This window comes from Bombus affinis, chromosome 10, assembly GCF_024516045.1.
Source record: "Bombus affinis isolate iyBomAffi1 chromosome 10, iyBomAffi1.2, whole genome shotgun sequence".
NCBI lineage: Eukaryota > Metazoa > Arthropoda > Insecta > Hymenoptera > Apidae > Bombus > Bombus affinis.
The window spans coordinates 12,394,723-12,415,294 of record NC_066353.1 but is presented as its reverse complement, the minus strand read 5'-3'; the positions used below and the strand labels follow the sequence as shown (position 1 = coordinate 12,415,294).

The 20,572-nt window shown below is 44.9% G+C and overlaps 2 protein-coding genes across 6 annotated transcripts in view; one reads left to right on the top strand and one right to left on the bottom strand.

Annotated features, from left to right (window-relative positions):
• Window positions 1–20,572, top strand: part of LOC126921123 (dedicator of cytokinesis protein 3) — a 53,711-nt gene that overhangs the window by 17,419 nt on the left and 15,720 nt on the right. The window lies entirely within an intron of this gene.
• Window positions 192–20,338, bottom strand: LOC126921136 (innexin inx3). Of its 4 annotated transcripts, none has more exons than XM_050732401.1 (5): window positions 19,724–20,338; window positions 5,591–5,776; window positions 3,442–3,866; window positions 2,764–3,159; window positions 192–2,439 (listed from the first exon to the last, which is right to left on the bottom strand). In XM_050732401.1, exons 2-5 carry the CDS (start codon window positions 5,751–5,753, stop codon window positions 2,233–2,235), a joined length of 1,191 nt encoding a protein of 396 aa, XP_050588358.1. In that variant the 5' UTR covers window positions 5,754–5,776; window positions 19,724–20,338; the 3' UTR covers window positions 192–2,232. The 4 variants fall into 4 exon arrangements, with proteins under 4 accessions (XP_050588358.1, XP_050588359.1, XP_050588360.1 ...); XM_050732402.1 differs by having other exon boundaries at window positions 19,730–20,338; XM_050732403.1 differs by lacking the exon at window positions 19,724–20,338 and adding an exon at window positions 6,327–6,575.

Genomic DNA, 20,572 nt, shown 5'->3' with positions numbered 1-20,572 from the left:
GCCTCACCGATTTCAGCCGTATACTTAATGGAATTTATTGAACGATTACGAACTTCCTCCTATCGTTGTTGCTTGCTTCGTTGTTCGACTCGCTGAGAAACAGCCATCAGGCAGGTTACGATCGGACGAGTCTGGTTTGCTTTAGACCGACGGATACTGGTTATGAAAACGAGCAATCAGCAACCAACCGATTCTTCATATAGAAAGAGTATAATCTTTATTCTACAATTGGCTCTTTAGATTCTTCTATTTTTGCTCCCGTTACATCTACCGTTGCACGTATTGGCAGTCTTCGTGTTAACTTCGGCGACGATCGTTATAAATGAGCATTTATCAATTTATAAACACATCTTATAGAAATCCTAAGCGCTAAAGTACAATTATCTCGGTATACTATGAAGAAGGCACATCCGTCTCGTTCGACTTATACATCTGTCGTTAATCTATCGCTTGAATCAGAACTAATATTAGCGATACAACCTACTAACTACGATAAACTACTTAATAGTAAAGTTATTATTGTCATTGCATATAATCATCGGCAGCGTTATATTATCCTCGCGAGCAATCCGAGAAATTGTTAGTCGTGCGAAACGAACGTGAGCATTGAACGGTTCAAACGATTCAACGTTGCTGTGAAACTTACGTCAGCGTTATCGTATTTCGTTTCGTCGTAAACCGCCTGATCTTTCGACGTAGCTTTCGAGACATTGGAAAACGAAAACGTATCAAATATTCTTAAGAATATATTCATCGATGTGCACTTCTAATTTGTCCGATATAAACTCCTCGTACAATTTCGCTGGTAGATATGTATGTAGAAGCGCATAAGTCAATTTGAACGATATAAACGCGACGGTAGGTACGATGAAAATCGGATAAACTCGAATATTCGAATCATTTAACTCTTAAGTCGATTCTATTCACAAATATTTGTAGCGATTTAATTATATAAACTACGCATGTATGTGTATACTTAAATTTTGTATGAAAAATGAAAACGTTGCTATGAATAATCAGGAATGCCCCTGAAGTTTAATTTTGTTAACGAAGTTTTACATTGTTCGCGCTAACTTCGCTACAAAATATAACGTTATTCACGCTAACTTCGTTATGGCAATTGCACCAGTTACAGAGGAATACAAAAAGAAGAAAAGAAAAGAATATACGTAGACCACGTATAACAGCGGAAAAGTTATTTTAAAAACTAATACGTAAAAGATATAAGAGCGCTGTTGGCAATCTGTATCCTTATAAATACTCTCGTGTTTATTTCTATAATTTCTAGAAAAACTTACACAGTCTCGTACTATTATTATCTCAAAAAGTAACGATTTGTCCAATACCACGGTATTTCCGCTTCGTTTTTCTTAAACGATACGAATCGAAAGTAGCCCGGAATGTTACTTGACAAAACTTTATCGATACCATAAACGAATAATAATATAGTAGTTGCTCCATCGGCGACGGAGCGTCGAACGAAAAATAGATACCCCCGATAGACTTCCCCAAAAGGCACTTGTTTCATCACGATACACGCAAATTAATACAAAAGGAATGTGTATGTGTAACACAAATAGGAATCGAGGAACACGATCGATGCGAGCATCGACTAGTAACGGCAATTGATTTTGTCGAAGAGAAAGAGTTGATCGCGTTCGCTGTTTGAAATTCCATAGCAATCGTTTCACGGTGTTGTTATCGTGCTCGACGACCGCGTCCCTAACCACAGGGTGGCGGACGCGATATCATTACGCAATATTAAAGATAATCGGCGAAACGCTTGCGCGTGTGAAATTCGGCTTACTATAATTTAACAGCGATAGACGACAACACGCGTACACGCATTGTCGAACCGAAAGCATCGCGCGTTATCGTCTACGTTACATATTCGTTCGATAATCTAACGCTAGTTTGTGCTATAAATGGTAAGAAACAATAGAAACGGCTACGATAACAGATTTGCGATATGTACCTGTTACTTTATGGCGAATTAGTTTTACTATTTCTGTAGGACGGCAAGTAATCTCTACGCGTTGATACATAGATCGAAAAGGAAGTGGCAAGATCTCGTTTCTGTCGCGTGTTCGATCAACATGTTCCTTGGTTACGAGCGAACTAACCGTCGATAGTACAAACGTTTTTCGAGAGACCAAAGGCGTCGGAAAAGGATCACCCTGGGTCTTATCACAATGCAAAAGAGAAGAAATATAGTCGGAGAGGGCGTAAGCATTAGATCTCGGTGTCCTTCGCGTATTTCTCGATCTCCGGGTAAATGGGTGACATCTCGAGAGTGCTGGGCGCTGATGGCACCGAGGTCGGTGACGCTCCGCTCGCCGAGCCGAGGTTCAATTGACGGCACAGCTCGTCCAGTACTTCGTTGAACATCATTATGTTCATGTTCTGTCCCAGTAGATGAAGCAACAGGAAGTCGCCGACCTGCAAATTTACATATGTAGGAACAATGCATACGTTCTCGTCACGAAACGTATCGTGGATTGCGATTATCTTTCAAACCGGTTATTATCGAGAAACGTCTCCGAGAAAGAGTATCGCGTGGCTTTTCGTCTCGCTCCGATTCAATTCCCTCTGACGCTTAACGAGATATCTCAGATACCGTGAAACCGGACCGATCGAACGTTGTTTTGAAAATAAACGCTGTTATCCCGACCGCCTAATTAGAGTCATGCCAAACCGCAAGCGTATTTCCTTTCGCGATTGCGACACTTTGCTCGTTGATTTAAATCAATGAACCTGGTTTACCTGTGTCTCTCTGATGAGCGCGCTCACGTTATCCGACGTGCCGAACTTGAATCGTTTCTTGAGGATGGTCTCCCGGGTACTAGGTAGTAAGACCACCGCCATGCTATACAGCAGAGCGACACCAGACAATACCGCCAGGATTATGAACCAGAACCAGAGGAAGATGTAGATCTTCTCGTTGAGGATGTTGAGGGCGAGAACGCAGAGGGCGTCGAACTTCTGAATGGTCCCGGAAGCACCAAATTTGTGGAAGGTACATTTGGTTACCCGCGGGAACACTTCCACCATCGGGTCGGTGCGCTGTTCCTGATTCATATTGCTGAACTTGAGTACATCCGTGCCATAGGAGAGGAAAGCTCCACCGAGGAACGTGTCGATGAAGAATATATTTCCAACCTGGAACCACACAATCCTCTGACGATTTTTGCTAACTTCTCGAGAAACCACGCGAATGGGGCCTCTTTCCATTTATTGCTCCACGTGCGTCTCACCGAATACAAAAACTCGGAGCAGATGACAAACGTGTTTTCGTATTTTTGCAGCCGTATGATCTCGGTCTTGGTCTCGTCGCTCGAAACACAGACACGACCGAGTCGACCGTGTTATTAAAGAAAGCTCGAGTTTTTACGATCGCTCCATAAAGAGGAGCCTTTATCCGCAACACGGTACGCCACTTACCACGTTAACGAAGTTGAGAGCCTCGCAGAAGAAGTAGCCAGCCGCGTACGTGTTGTGCAGGTGCAACGTGTCGTAAACGTATTTAGCCAGACGATGAGACTTGGCCTGTCGCTCGGACGTGTTATCGATCGAGACTCCCCTCATGCCTTCGGATATCATTCTGACCTTGCCCTCTTCCCACTGCTTCCATATCCAATGGGGCATGTAGAATAGGATACCTTGGAAGAAGAGCATGAAGGGCACCCACTGATAGTACGAGTGATATTTCTTCTCCCCAAAGTCACCGCCAAGACCAGGGTGAGCCACGTGAGTACCCACCGGTTTCGCGTTGTTGCGGGGCAACGTGAACGTGTACGTGATCCAGCAATACGTGTTTATCACGTTGTCCGGTACACCTCCATCGCTTAGGCAGTTTATCGGATCACCTGTAAGCATCATCGTCGATTATTCGCTCGGAGCTCGATGTTTCGACGCTCTTTCCACCATCTTTCACCAGATCTTGATCGCTTGTACTCGAGACAATGAAAGATGGAAAAGGAAGCTGTAGGAAATTGCCCATTCGGAAAGCAATGGCCTTTTGAATATCTCAAAGTCTCTGTCGTCTTTCGAGAATAGAACTGTAACGTTTTGTCTTGTACGCCAACCGATTCTCGAAGAATCGATGCTTCAATCTACTCCAGACGCGATTTAATTCCATTTTCAGAGTCATATTCCTTCGAACGTGAAAACACAAAACCGCGTAAATATTCGCAGCGTGCTTTCACTTCTATTCCGACCAGGAAGTACACAGTTTCGACCAACAAGATCGAGCGAAGATATTCGTATACGCTCGGACCGCGTGGACATGTTTGCCGAAACATCGCGCGAACCAGTGAGCGTCCTCGATCGCGAACGACCTCGTTAGACAACGACCGTGCATTATCCGTTTGATTATAAGCACAATTGCGCGTAAAATTATGCAACCAGCGATTCCCTGTCGGCGAGAACGTCGAACGATGGTTGTGAACGAGCAGGATGAGAGAGGAGACTCGCTACGACACATGTGCGAAACATGTGCTGGTGCATCGCGCGCCGCAGCTGATAGGTTGTTCGCTAAACGAATTGATAAGGCACGATACCGTTGCGAATCTGGTCCGAGGGCCTTGTCGTCGGCGCGACGAGCAGCTGTGGCTGTAACCCGTGATCGGCCCTCATACGCTCTGTCCGCCGATAAATAAGCACGCGCGTCCTGAAAACGGCCCGCTGCCACGCAACGTATCGGCTATTTATGCAACCGACGACGTTTCATCTGCGACCCATCGCCGTTGCTCCCACGGGTCAAGTAAGAGGATCGTTTTACCTCCTTAATTCACTTACGGATCGACCGATTGTCGGAAACAATCACGCGGCTGAGCACATTCGCTCCGCAGCTGGCTTCGACTCCCGCGTTACGAGCTGCTGTCGCTTTTTAACTGATATACTTTTTAGCTGTTCGGATGCTACTGTTCGCGATCGACTTTGCGTTTCGACAGCGACGATTAGACGCTGGATGTTTATATTTCTATCTTTTAGAATATGACTAGAAACGGAACGTAAAGATTTGGTCTCGCTTGCTAAATTTTATAGCGGACACGCTTTACTTTCGATGTATTTTTCGATGCTTTTTACGTTCGCGAATAGCAGGCGCATTACGCGCGTATCTTCGCATCTTCGAAGTACCCGCGTACGATAGAAATTGCGATTAACGCGATTTCGCTGCTCGATGGCTCGATTAATTACGAAAGCAAGAGGATGATACGCTCGAAAGTCCGAGTACGCGACTACGTTCGAATTCTCGAAATCTGCGCTCGCGCCGCTTCGTTTCATCGGTTAAATCATCGTTACGAGGAACTCGAGCTTTGTTGGCGAAACTGTTAACGTATTCGTAGGAGCGTTTCTTTCTTCTTCTTTCCTGGTGCGCGTCTGCGAGGCGGTTAAAATCGTACTCGTATTTCCTCCACAATTCTCAACCGCCTTGGCTACCATTTAACACGTAGGGCTATGACGACCATGTACGTACGACGAGTTGGAAAATTTCTCGCGAACCTGGCAACAACTGACTCGAAGAAAATCTTCTTGCAAGCGTTTTTTCGTGATTAGCCGCAAAAGTGCGGGAAGAAGAGCTGCTTACCTATCAGATTATTGGCAGAGACGATGATGCAACAGGCGAACAAAATAGCGCAGGTGATCCTGTAGTGCGCCCTGAACACCATGTTATCGATGATCGCCTTGTCCACCAAGTATCGTACCTTGACGAACCCGGCCACCGCCGAGACCAGCCCAAACACCGCCATTGCTCTCCTCGATCAACGTGTTCCTGGAAACGATCAAACCACATACTGGTCATGCACGACTGCCGATAATGTTGCTCGCAGAGGTTATACGCTTCACGATCCCGTACGCGTATATATTCGCTGCAGGACAAAAGAAGGATAATTAAAGAGCTGAAGTTAATTAACACGAAAAAGCGATAGGAAAAGCGTAACAATCTTAGAAAAAGTAGTTACGATCGAAAGGAGCAACTAAATCTTATTACGAGTCGCTACGATGATACAGATGACTGTCATCAACATGGTAAAAAATGTGTTTTTAACACGTTTTACCATTAACGCGTTCAATGCCAAGTCGATACACGTATCGACGCTATTCTTTTTTTTTTTCTCTTTCTTTCTTTCTTTCTTCTTCTCCTCGACCGCTTTCTATGCAAAATTAAGGTAACAAAGATTGTTTCCGATTTAGTTGGTCGCGAAAGCCGAGAATCCGATTCGGATTCGAAGCCTTCCTTTGTCTGTACGTAGCCCGCTGTAACGAATTACGTTAACACGATTGAACGTTCGTATCGATGGAAGTATTTTAGAAATACGTACGTCGAAACGACGGAAGATGGAACGCTCGTGGCGAACTGGTCGGTGGTTGGCAGAGCGCGATGTAATCGCGAACGACGCGGCTCTCTGTCATCGATACGACCACCAACGCTCGAGCATTTACATTCTTGTCGAGTAAGTCAGTTACACACGGTGAGTCAATGCTCTTGGGAACAGAGAACAGAGAACGCCAACGTCTTCGAGCTCGCGTGATTCCTAACAACGCAACGTGTATCTTGGCTTTATAATCGGCTGCAGTCTCGATGCCCTCGTCGCGATATTCCTGCAATTAACGTTAATAACAGGCTTGACGAATTTCGTTGGACGGGGGACTGCGAGATATCCGGCGATCAAATTGTCGTTTTGGCTACCGCTGAATAAAGAATAACCTTGGCAACTTTCAAGTCCGAGAGATTTTTTCGTCGATGTGCCTTTTGCGTCAGGTGACAAGAAAATTTTCCAATCGTTCGTTTTGCAGGGAACTGCGAACGAAAGACGAAAAGAAGAGGAATCGTTACGTTGAACGTCCCGATATCGTACGGCAAGACGGACAAAGCACGATTATGCAAGCTTCGATTACGCTTAAGGAGAATCGAAGGAAAGAAAAGGAGAAGATTAATATTACGTTCTATTGGAGCAAATAAATATTACTTTAGAATAGATACGTAATAAGAGCGGAATGGAAGAAGAAACGGAAAAGAAATATGCCAATCTGTCGCTAACTTTAACCAGGCTCGAACGACCGGTTTCGGAATTTTAATCTAAAATTGTACTTTCCTTGTTGTTCCTTTCGTTATCATCCGATTAATCGATATCTCAGTGTTTCTTAATATAAGAATTACCAAGAAGATAGAAGAATTACAATCGTAAATGAAATTTTCAAACGGCTCGTTTCATCGGACCTGCTGAGATCAGCGTTAAAATTCTTCAAAATGCTGCTCCGGTCGCAATCGAGAATCGAACGAAGGAATCGCGTTAGTTAGAACGGATGTACAACAACGTAGAGCCGAGGAGAAGAAACGCGAAGAGGACAAGCCGCGGAACACGTTGATCGGATAAAACGATTACAGCGGCGATCGTATCGGCGAATTCTTGCGTTTCCGACCGCTTGGCTGTTCGCGGAGTACCGGTAGCAAGGCCGGAAACGGCAGATGTACGGAGGATCGATATACACAGAGGTTGGTCGCAGCATGCTCTTCAGACCGTGGATTGTTCTCGCGGCGAAACAAAAGCTACTTTCGGCCCGAGAACAGTCACCGGTTACCGACTACTCGGGCTACTAGACTTTTGTTCGTCGTCGTTGTCCTGAGAAAGTTGCACCGGTGGCGCGAAAACGTGCGAAAAATACGCCATTTAACGTTCGCCAAACGGTATGCACGTGGAGCAACGAACGTATACGACGATTCGATCGGACGTGATACGCTCGTCATTTCTATCGCGTCCGTTCGAAGCCATTGCCCTCTCGAGTATGACGCGACATTTCCAACGAATAAAATTAAATTGAGCCGAGAATCGTGACAGCGAAGGCGAACGGTTCAAGAAGCTGAGTTCGAACCGCGTATTTCGACTTTCGAGTTCGCGTCACGCTACAGCTGGTCGGATCTAAACGATTGAAAATCGAGCAACTTGAAATATTTTTACAGCAACGACTCGCTCGATTCGAAAGACTCGTTTTTAAGCTTCTGTCACTTTGGTTGCCTCAGGGTATCCCGTCAACCTTTAGACGCAGTTGTTTAACTACGAACTTGAAGGCAATGGTCGCGTTACTTTTCTCGAAGTTTCGTACTCGTTCGTATCGGTGATCTAAGACAACTCGACCAGGTATTTTCTTTTTTAGTCTTCCACCAGGCGATGATATTCTCAAACAGCATGAAATTCGAGTAGGACAATCCGGGGCTTGAAAAGTATCGTTCCTTTAGTCTCCGTATAATTATATAATTATTTTGATTATGTTTTCATATAATAAAAATAAGATATATATCTGTATGCGTAAAGTATAAAACACAGAAGATGGCAACAGAGTGGCTCGCGCTCCTCCGATCTTCCAATTGCTAATTGGCTTTGGGTCAACAAAAATTTCCAGAGAATCGTGCCGCACGACTGCGAGCCAGTCTGCTTCGTGTTTCGAAGAAATTTCGCGCGTAATTAGCTGCGAGTTTTGCCTCATTTGCGACTAGTGTGCAATTTACGAGCATCGCTGCTACAGCTTTAAATAAGATCATTCCACGTATGTTGCAAGCGGACGAGATCCGAGTAGCTAAAGTAAAACAGCGAACTCGTAGGGCGTAGGATATTTATTAGTCAATTAATTGATAACAGACGAGGCACGTGCGGTTGCAAAGGGTCAACCCCGCAAGCGCGCAGACACTCGATTATCAAACTCTCTCTTCTTGCTATGCAACTTGCGAATACTTTAATTTCGCCTTACGACGAAAAATTATCATCGTCCGACGCTGTTTCTATTTGTCAAAGGCAAATTACGAAGAACGTGGTGCAGCGTCAGATCGTAAAATTTGATCTCGCGGAGCATACTCAGCGGTGTAACGTTAATCGTTATATATACAACAACTACGAAAAGTACTTACACTTCATCCTCGTCGTATGAAATGTTTGCGCTCGCACGAAAGCGCTGCTGGATGATTCGATACGCTCGAATCTGATAATCGAAATTCTACGATAAGCGCAATTCGTATGCAAATAGTTTTCGTAGCCAGTGTATGTTTCGCCGGATTTTTCCTGTTCGCCAGCGATCACAGATTTGTAAACGCTGGCCACTCTTCTTTGCGTACATCCGCAAGTGGCCACATGTGTTCACGTGCGATCGCCAATATCCGTAAACGTTCGCTAGCGGCCAGAAACATTTGCAAACGCGTCGAAACGACGACCAACGTTTGCAACTATTTTCGAGCGATCGTAAGCAAGAGCACGTGCACGTTACCAACAGTATCGTCTGTAATTTCAGATCGTCGTATCTGCGGCTCCAAGGGATCTATAATTTCTGCAAGGCGCGCGTCGCGTATTATTTCTCCGCCGTGATGTCTTTCAATTAATCGTCGTGCGTTTTATCGGTAACACACGACCGCGCGTACGCGCTTCATTGACTTCCGTTTTCATCGGACGATCCATCAGTTCCGAGTCTTGTCCGCGATTCTGCTCACGCGTTTTATATGCAAATAGTTCTTCGCGTTCCTCGAGCTTGCCCACACAGCATTCGAGAGTTTTCGCGACAACGGTTCTACAATTCCCTCTCCGCGCTTCTCCGAAACGTTCCCGGTTAACGAACATACAAGTCAAACCAGTTGCTCGCGGTTGTTTCTCGTGAAACGGGAGAAGGGGAAGCGCGGCTGGCCGGAGCCGCAGTGGACACCGCTGACAACACGAGAAAACGCAACGCTTTCTACGTCTGCGACGATCATCGTTCAAACAATTCGTTAGACCTTCCTTCTTTCCACTTAACGCTTCGTCTATTTCAGTATTTCTATTTCTTCTTCTTCGTTTGCCCGACTCTGTCTATCTATCTATCGCGATCTTCCAGTTATTTATACCGAGTCGCATGAGTTTTCATTAAAAGAATGATTCTTAAACAGTTTGGTGTTGCGTACACGGAGTACGTGCGGCTGTTACGATACGGAATTTAAGTTGCAACGAAACGACTGTGTTATTTTTTAGTTTCAAGCGTGAGATATTGCCATTTTTCCTCGTGACGAATATACTCGTCGGAAACTGCTAGCTGTTTAATTAATATTAACATTTTACGAAGAGTTTCTTTCCTTTTATGAGGAAATAATAGACACAACGTTTTCTGTTTTATATTATTTTGTCGAATTTCGTACGATATATTTTGCTCTGTTGAGATAAACACCGCGACATTTCACAGACTTGGTTTTACGTTTGCACGAAGATGCACTGCTGTAAAAAGCACGTTTGAGAAAGAAAGACATTTTTCGGGCAACCTAATACGATTTACCACGACTCCGTAGTCTCTGCCGATCAGAAAATGCGAGAGAACCGATTCGCTGGAAAACGACTCGACGTGGAACGCGTCGCAGTTGAATTTCTCGTTTGCAAACAGCTCTGTACAAATAGAAGATTCCTCTATGTATTCCAAGTATACAGGGTGGTTGGTAACTGGTGGTACAAACGGAAAGGGGGTGATTCTACGCGAAAAAAGAAGTCGAAAATATGGAATAAAAATTTTTCGTTCGAGGCTTTATTTTCGAGAAAATCGACTTTGAATTTTCGCTCGGTACGCGTGCACTTTATCGCGTCTCGTTATAACGGATCTCACTGTAGATCTTTCATTCTTTCATACTTTCATACTACATTTCACTTTCATACTTTAAAACGATCGAACACGTTAGAAAGTGTTCATAGAAATTTAATTAGAAGAGCAGAAGTATGTGTTCGGCAGAATGGGCAACATTTCCAGCAATTTTTGTAATAATAAACTTTATAATTACTTCATATTATTTCATTATGTATTCCTAATTTTCCGTTACGGCAAAAACAAATTTAAACCGCGATAATATCCATCGAGACAACGATGTACAGTGAGATCCGTTATAACGAGACGCGATAAAGTGCACGCGTACCCAGCGAAAATTCAAAGTCGATTTTCTCGAAAACAAAGCCTCGAACGAAAAATTTTTATTCTATATTTTCGACTTCTTTTTTCGCGTAGAATCACCCCCTTTCCGCTTGTACCACCAGTTACCAACCATAAGAAGGCGCGTTTAAAACGATACAGCGCGAACGATGCTGCATGCAAGTACCGTGACACACGGCGTATTCTCGAAGGAAATCAGCGCGTATGTAGCACGTTTCTCATCGACCACCGGCTTCTCTCTACTCCGTGTTGTACCTTTAATCGACGGGTGTCAGCTCTGTCATCGAAGACACGTTTCGGAATCCCAAGCAACCGCGAGACGATGGTTTTTCAACGCGACTCAACTCTCGCCACCGCAACGACCGGTTAACTTCGTGTATCGTGTGTACGCGAATCACTGCTATCAGGTTACGGGCTAAGGGAACAGGTTTGGCATTGGTTTCTTATTTGGCGAAATATCGCGAAAGCCGGTTGGTCTCGCCCGTTTCTGCTATCTCTGTTCAGCGGTTCGAAACGCTATGTACATCATTCGCGATCATTAACCATTTGCATCATGGCTCTACCTAAGGAAACATTTGAAGGCATCAGCAGCGTTCAACCGACGACTGGTCCCCATCACCGCGATTGGTCGTAGGTAAAAATCGCGTAATAATCCGCGCTTGGTGATAGAAGACAGTCGCAGCGCGCGGATTAATCCGCGCTTGGATGCAAATGGGTTAAGATCGCATTTTCCAGTAAATTTTGGCCTTTAAATTAAATTAATCGCTTCTCGTTGAAATCGCACGTTAAATGCTCCCGTACTATTATTATTATCGCGTATTACGCATCAGTAGTCGTGCTTCGAATGCTAATAGGCGTCCTCTTAACTCCGCCTACGATCCTCGAATCTTTACGTTTTCATTTTCGTCTCGTTTTCGCGAACAAACAAAATTTGTAACGTAACGCCGCTTGGACGACGTCTCGCGTAGAATCAGGACGAGAAATCACGCGCAGCGATAAGAATTCTCAGATATTTTGTAAGCTTTGGAAAATGTAATTGACTGGAAAACGGTGGAGAGAGAACACAGCGGGATTAAAGGTTCAGCATCCTCCGCTTTCTGCTAAACCAGCACAGTGTACTTCGTTTCAGAGCGAACGTAATTGGCCTTAGAATCTCCTTCGTTGTAACATCTGTCCGTTCTGACGTACACATCCAGCCAGGGAAGAACATTTCTTAGAAAACTGAAACGTCGCGCTTCGTGATATATCTCGATCTCCTGTGGCTCTCGCAGAGAGGTACACGCTAACGTGCTAATTGATCGAAGAGACGAAAAGTGTAGCCGCAGCAACTCGTTCGTTGCTCAACAAGCGCCTCTGTCACGCAGTCTGCTGTGTAACGTACACCGCGCGACTAAAAATCGAATTCGTTCGGCTCTCGTATCGGTCGTATCATCCGCCGTAAACGAGTGTTCTTAATTTGCGCAGAATTTATGCGCCATGCCACACACACGAGAATCGATAATTGCGGCCGGAAGAACGTGACTTATGCGGCCGTACGGCGCGGCTAATGAAGGGTAATGTCGACTACGAGCCATAAAGTTAACCAGCATGGAGATTTACGCGCGTGCCGATCACCTTAACGAGGACAGGGAGGTTCTTTGGAAAAACGAACTTGAGAATTTCTTCGGTTGGCTAGATCACAGCTTCTTTGTATTATGCACCGTAGTATGTATAACGTATTGTATATTGCTGAACGACACTGCGGTTTCTGTTTCATCGTTATCCAGTTGGCGTATTCTTACACGCTGACGTATACGCGTTGGTGATGTAAATACGATTCCACGGAAAGAGACGAGAACGCCTGTCGTTCTTTTCGCCAGTTGTTCGCCGCATTGCTTTCCTTTGCTTGTTCGCGCACGTTCGTACGCGAAAAAAAGTTGGTCGAATGGCGGCGATACTTTGCGCGTACTTGACCCAAATGTAACTTCGATCCACGTTCGATTTTGCACGGAGAGGCGTGCCCACCGTATCGATAGTTCTCAAACAGCTTTCGCGGTTCCTACATTTCCACACGGAGTGCTGGTTTTGCGCTGCGAATTCGCTTCTCCTTACACGTTCGCCTCTTCATTCGGAAGGTTTTTAGCAAGAGAGCCAGTAGTACAGGAGCCGTAGAATCGAGTATGCTGAGTTTTAGTTGCGTTATTTTCAACATTAGCCGCCAATAATTAAATATTGAAGAAATCGCCAGTTCGTAACCAAGTTGTAGGAGAGATAGTTTCGTAAGATTTCGCGATAGTTTAACCGTCCGACCAGAAAATACACTCGGCGCTACGTTATTTACCACAGACTGTAGACCTTCCTCTAATTTCTTTCATCGCGTGCTAAAAAGTCGTTCGAGTTTCCATCGAAACACCCATTGCACGGCATTGCATTCTGGTCGCGAGCTTTCTCAAGCAGAGGCGATTAATTCGTACGCGGTTAATGGGCGTAATCGAATACACCGTTCGAAGCTGGAATCGGGAACGAAATCTGAATCGGATTCGATGGTCGAGTCGCGGTACGTACGAAAGCTCCGAGGAACAAAACGATCTTTGTTGGCGCGGCGGAATCGAGAGGAATACGCGCTGGAATGGAGCGAGTTATGAAACAGACCGGCTGGCATTTAGCCGGCCAGTGTTTCTACGACCACGAGACACAATTCCGTAATTTATTCGACGGCAGAAAGTGGTGCGTGCCTGGCCTATGAGAAAACTTTATTAAATGTTTATCGAGGCCCCACAGAGGGGCGGCAAACCGCAGCAACCCCTCATGCATTTTCATCAGCTCGAATACCAGGCACAAAGATCCTCGACCTCCATTAATTACGTTCCCTAGCGAGTATCTTCGGAACGAAATTAGCCCGCCTTATACCGATCTTGATATCCAACGAATGGTATTTTCACGCGATTTTCATCCGCCGTGCAAACGTCTTCCTTCGTTCGATTTTCTTTCGTTGTTAGAGCCAGCTCGCCTTCGCTCAGGACGCTGCAGTTAGATCAATCAATGGCAACCACGTTCCAACGTGAACAATTCTTCAAGAGCAAGAACGTTACGAGATACAGGAAGCTACCTTTAACGTGTCTATGGAATATCGATGATATTTCTGGTTTATTCTTGCCACGAGGTATTTCGCGATCTCATCGTGCATTCCTGTCGTGAAAAATCTCCCCCAATTTGAGGGAAATACGTTAAAAATACAGAATCGTGCGCGTAATATCTCGTTTCAATCGTACAAACTGTTGTAACTGGATAGGGACGTTAAAAGTCCTCTCGGTTGAACCGGCATCGAAATTCCAATAAAAAGTCCGAGTATTACGACGGAATTAAGCAAAGAGCTTTCGCTAGCCCCGAGGAAGCTTATTGTACTCGTCGAACCAGATACCTGCAAACGAATCGTCGAATCTTCCGACTAATCTTTCCAGCCTAATTCGAAACAAAGATCGTGTGGTCTCCGTACTGATAGCAAAATTTGTCGTTGCCAATTACGCGAAACGAGAGATAGCTAACGGTTTCTGTCGGCATCGAACGAGTATCGGTTGCGTGGCGTAGGCAACGCGTGGACGTTTTTCCCGCGACGTAAGGACGAGTTCTGTGGCTGGCCGCGGAAAGCGGCTGCATTTACAGTTAGCTGTTGCGCTTACGTTCGCGGTAACCACGCCTCGGAACTTTTAAAACCGACTCGATTGTCCGATGGTGTTCGACTTTGCTGCAGGCGATCGGTCGAGCCGATTTGACCGAGTTAGAAACTTGCAGCCGATGTTGGCTGGTAAAACACGCGTTCGTATGAAATCGGAGCGCGCGTGAATCCTTCGATGGAGAAAGCTCGATGATTTTGCTGGAATTTCGTCGTACCGCCAGGTCTCACAGCAGAATGCGACATCTGTTACTTTCTCGATAACAGCGCGTTTAAATGGTAAGAAGAGGAACGAAGTAAAAGGAACGAGAATCTAAGCGTGCAGTCTACATCCTTGGTCTACGTACAGACCTCGTGGCAAACACGGGAACCCTGCCAGTCGTGAAATTACTCGGTAAACACGCCGTATCGTCTGAGGGACGAAGTTTTCTTCGCTGAATTCTCTCGCGCGATAATTCGGTACATCGCTGCGAAAGAATTGGAAATCACGGGTTGCTTCCCTTCGCGATTTTATAATTTTTCGTTAAATAGGACAGTCGGATAACTGGTGATTCGTAAGGTTTAGTCGACGAATTTTAATCACTTCGTTTACCAAACTGGTTGCTGTTACGCAGGGGAATTTGTTAATACCAGTGCCTCTATAATTTCATTAACGATATCAGCTTGATTGCGCAACAGAGTGCCGGTGGTATGTGTTTCTCCTCGTTTCTAATTATCATTACCCCTTATACACGAGAATTGAAAATTAAGCAAAGAAACCGGAGACTGCAGGTCGATAGCGTGATAATTTGTTGCAGAAGGTAAATCGTTGGCAAGCCACGCTTTCACGAGTGTTTTACCGTAAGGTTGCTTCTACGCGGAGATACGTAGCATACGTATTAGCCTAATAGGATAGCAGCCGAGGATAGATCGCTCGTTTCCTAATCAGAAAACTGAAATATCGAACTGTACCTTCAACGTGCGAATAATTCCTTGCTACTTTCTCTCTGTCGTTTTCGTAGGAAAAACAGCTGCAGGCAGCCCACGCAGTTATATACAAACGCTTGGTATCGTACAAAAGCCGAGTACTCAATTACAATGGCCTTGCCTATTTCGAAGCCAAAGAAAAGCCACGTTCTGTAATTTTCCTAAGCCTAAGTTCTGTCAGTTCGTACCGCCGTTATTTCTCCTCGGTCTATCCAAATTTTGGAGCCGTTGTTTCGTAACGCACCACGATAGAATTTTACTTTAAAGGATAAAGAAGAAGTCAGGCAACTTCAAACACAATATACACGTGCGTATCTTGAAAGAGGACAGGATATTATTCAAACTGTAAACCATCGACATTTATCTTACGCGTATATGTATCCTGGTGTAGAACTAATATACAATTGTTGAAGCATGTTGGGCCTACGTCGGTGACTCGAACGCCGGTTTGCCTAGTATCCGCGCCTCCACAGAAAGATCGCGATGACTGGCAAAGAAGCGCAAAGAAGGATCGCTCAGCAGCGTATCGTATCTGTGTTATCGCCGACGAACAATGTCGTTAGAGTGAAGGGCGTCTGCCTCGTCATCGAGTGAAAGGTGAATACCGACTCGATTATTATAGCAGCGACGAAAAATCCAGCCTAACGAGATCTCGGCGAAGCCTGTCGCAGCTTACGCGGTCGATGAAATTTTTCAACCACGCCGCCGCGATTATTCGATCGATAACACGACGACAAGCGTAATTTTCGCCATCGAGATAACCGTGAGAACGACGCGAAATGGTTGACCGCTGTTGTAAAACGAGGTGGGAAAGAAAAACGGGGAACAATGCCGGCGAATCGTTTCTACGATAAAACGATCTGTTTTGTTCAAGCGATATTTTCCGGCGCATCATCGCCATTCCGGAAGTATAATATCTTTCGTGCGATTAACGTTGAATCGTCTCGCTCTTCTCCAGAAACGAGGCGATGCGCCAGAGATACGAGTCGATGGAAGCGTGGACAAACGTACAGAGAGGAAACAGTCGACCGCAATACGTATATTACGTTTCATAGCACGTCGTTTGGAAGAAAGAGGGTTGCCACGAACGAATCTACTCGCTCGCTGTATAACGCTCTACAGCCTACACGATGCTATGCGAGTTGCTCTTCTTTCACGACGATTACGCTCCTGCGTAAATATTTTCGATACAATTTTACGAAGCTTTCGCTTACAATTTCGAGTTACAACGCGCGTGTATGTGTAAATTTCATAGTTTCATGAACGCGATTAAACAACCCGAATAGAAATTCGTTTCGTCCAAGAAATACTGCGCGTACTCTGCACCTTTGCGCTTTCAAATTTCCCGCAAACGCGCGAACATTTCGCAAACAGTCCATTGATCGTTGTTATTAAATACCCTCGATATTTCATATTTTTATCGTCCTTTGATACATTTTCTGTGATTTGCTCGTTAAACGATAGCGTGGCGGTAAAATTTGAAGTTTTAAGCTCTCCACTGACGCTAGAGATCGGAGATTCGTTCGATCCTCCGGGTCTCGGATTCCGGATAAACCAGTTTTGCGACAAACGCGCCAGACACTCCGCTCAGCCGTGTGTCTTTGATGCATTGTAGCTCTTTCGAACGAGGTTAACAGCCGCTTTCTCGGCGATATTTTTCATCGGCTGACCGCGACAGACCGTAGAACCGCCACCATCCTTCCGTCATCGCTCGTTTATCAACAAACGTGTTTGGTTTAATAAACGTGCGAAAGCATCGGCCTAAATCCCTCCCACGTACGATACAAGTGCGCTTATTGAAAGGAAATTTCAGTCGGCGTCATTGAGATCTATTTGCCACGATTCGCGAAAATATTTAAACATTTAGCATAGAAAACGTATTAGAGGCGTAACACGTGTCTTGTACGAAACTTTCCGAACACTCGTCAGCACCGTGATACGATAAATGTGAATGTGTATATTGATAAAATCGAAAACCAATCGAAAGACGTATGTAGAAGTTATAAATCATTTGCCGGAAACATACACTTGCTAAGTAATATACAGCGCGAATAATGATCTTAAATATACAATTAGCGTTAAAGACGAGGCTGCCTAAGATCTACAGCTTCTCTATATTCTCAGATTATTTTCAAACATCACCGATAATAATCGACGGCTATATCTCGTTACAGTACTATTGAAATTTCAGAATATCCCGTGCAACACGCGTGATACATTTCCAACGAGTTTCTACAAGCGTTCAAATACTTTCGCCAGTGTTCAAACATTTCGTACAATACGCCATATGATTTTTCGTATGAATATTAAAGATTCTCTTACGATAATATTCGAGTCTCTTAGATTTGCCAGAATTCATGGAAAATTGCAAGATCGAGAGGGAAAAATCGAAAACTCGCAGCAGGATTCGATCTCGTTCCTTCCTCTCGTAATTCTTACATTTAAGAAACGAAGAAGACGAGCTGCTGTATTTGACCGTTGACTAAACGAAAAGCAACGAGAAGCAAAAGAAACTGGCGAACTTTTACTACGAAAACTGCCGTTATACCGTTTGTCCCTCGATGGATTAAGATAAACGAAATCCTACTCGTTTAACGCCAAACAATGGAACTCTATGCACGAAATTTCGACTGTTGCGCGTTTCTTCGAAACAATATCTTAGAAGCTGAGTTATCTTCGTCCAAGTTCCAACGAAACGTGGTTAAACTCGGGTCTCCTATGTACACAGGCGCCGGTTTACCGCCGGGCTCTGCAGATCGGCTAAGAGATAATATCGTGTATTTACGGACCTTTGTATGCAAGCGTTCCATCGTTCTTTATCGAGTTTTTATCTTGCGGTGAAACCTGGAAGCGTATCGCCGAGGACCAAATCCAGTCGGTCGTGCAGCCAACAATAAATTAGATTTTCAGTTTATCGACCATACTGCAGCTCTTTTGGACGATTTCGTCCTCGGTTTAACGCATCCGCCGCTACTGGCTCATAGGATGCGCCATCTAAAACCTCGTTACTACACTCTTATCGTCAGTGATAAATCATTTCTGTCACTATATATAATTATAATTACAGTATAGCGTACTAGAAATAATAGGTATATAATAATACCCCATTTTTTCCATTTCAACGAAACGGTAAATTCGATTATCATATTCCCGATGATAATCATCGATGCAATTATTGCATCTCGTGTACCCTTTTGTGCTTTGGAAGATTCGAAGGGGGAGGATAAAACAGTAAGCAACGAGCTTTCGAAACTGATATCATTAGCCAAACTAACGATGTTTATGACGAAAACGCAGCAACGCGGGGAATATTTTATTTTATCGTCATATTTCAGTAGCAACGAGTGCGTCAAGCAATACCGCTTTAGAGTAATTTTCGAGTCTGTCCTTGCTTCAATCGAGTGAAACTCGCCGAGGTCGAAACGATCGATGGATAATAGCAATTTGAAGGGATACGGTTGGAAAGTTTGGGGGAAAACTCGAGCCGATTCTCAAGTACCGTTGTTCACGACTGACCTGCCGTCTATGATTTTCGTTCCTAGTGGCCAATTTCCAGACGACTTGTTCCTCCCTTCCTTGAAAATATCCAATTGATGGAATTAAACGTACGCGACGGTTTCATCTCGGCGGATGGTAATTAACGTCGGAAAGGACAGCGCTCAACAAATTGGTGACGATCGAGCGACCTTAATAAGTCGCGCATACGGGTAGATCGTGCGGCAAATAATTTGTTCGAACGGCACGTGGCCGTCGATGAAAATTATATAGTAGTCGCATTTTGGAAGGTTACCGCGTATGTACGCTTGGTAAGCCCAACTTATGCCATCCGGTATGAGTAAACGTAAACAAAGTTCATTCGGTTCGCTTGATTTGCGTGCCTGTTACGTGTACATGATAAACCAACGTCTTTCGCTTCGATGCTCCAATCGAGATAAAAATTATCTGGTTGTTTCTTACAAAATATGTATGTGCGATACGCCGCAGTACGAAACTCGAGCTCGTAGACCTTTCTCTCTCTTAATCGTTCCAAAATGTATCCAAAATGTAATTCATCCACCACCAGTTTTAAACACTGTGTATAACGTTGTAAACGAAACAAAACAAAACAAAAAAAAGAAAAAAGAAAGAAAAGAAGAGAAAAGAAAAAAAAGAAACGATCGCAACTTAGAGCAATACCTTTACCGATCGAGCACTGCCGGCTGCAAGCCGTTTCCGATAATCCACGCCGAAAACCGACTAAATCCGTTCGATTCCGTGGTTGTTTTGTTTTCCCACGGGCCAATAGCGCGGCAATCTTGCGCTTATTCGCGAGGCGTCGCTCTCCTCGAAACCTTCCTTCGGGACGTATCGAATCCTCCTCCCTGTGACTTCTTCCTCCCTTCCTTTTCTTTCCCACCGTCTTCCAAGGACGGTTTTCAGCGAGCAACCACCGATTCCTTTTTTCAATTCACCTCACACTGAAGATCACCGAGTTTGACCGTCGACCGCGCGATTCGAATTCGCTTTGACCCTCGTTGACGTGCTACTCGAAGAGTAAAGCGAGAGAGAAGAGAAACAGAGGGGAAGGATAGGAATTGATGAACAGCGTCGCGTCGTTTCGAGAGAGTTAATGTCTAACGCGGCACGTAAGACTGACTCTCTTTCTCTCTCCCTCTCTCTTGACTACGTCGGATGTCGCACGAGCTCGGCTCGTATATTTTGGAGATAGTTTCTTTCGACAGGCTTGGGACGAGGCCGCGTAACGCACCAACGGGGCCCGGCGTACGAACAGCAACTGAACCGAGAGTCAGGGACTCGTTCTGGGCCCCACCGCTCCCCGCCATCTTGCCTCGCCAAGTTCCAAGCGTGGGGGCGACTCTATCAGGTGCGTACAGTCGCCTTTGGAAATCACCAACGCGACCACGATTCACCGTGAATCGGTTGCATCGTTGATTTTCTCTTTTCTTCTTCTGCTTCGTCCCAACTTCTGACTCTTCCGGTTTGTCCGTCTTTCTAGACATTTCGTAGAGTGTAACAACGACTATC

Bases quoted from the DNA above. Each gene is read 5' to 3' on its own strand.
- LOC126921136 (XM_050732401.1), bottom strand. From the start codon at position 5,753: ATGGCGGTGTTTGGGCTGGTCTCGGCGGTGGCCGGGTTCGTCAAGGTA. The intron at 3,867-5,590 runs GTAAGCAGCTCT...TGATGCTTACAG, and splicing joins CTCTGCCAATAATCTGATAG to GTGATCCGATAAACTGCCTA. The intron at 2,440-2,763 runs GTAAACCAGGTT...GTAAATTTGCAG, and splicing joins CGCTCATCAGAGAGACACAG to GTCGGCGACTTCCTGTTGCT.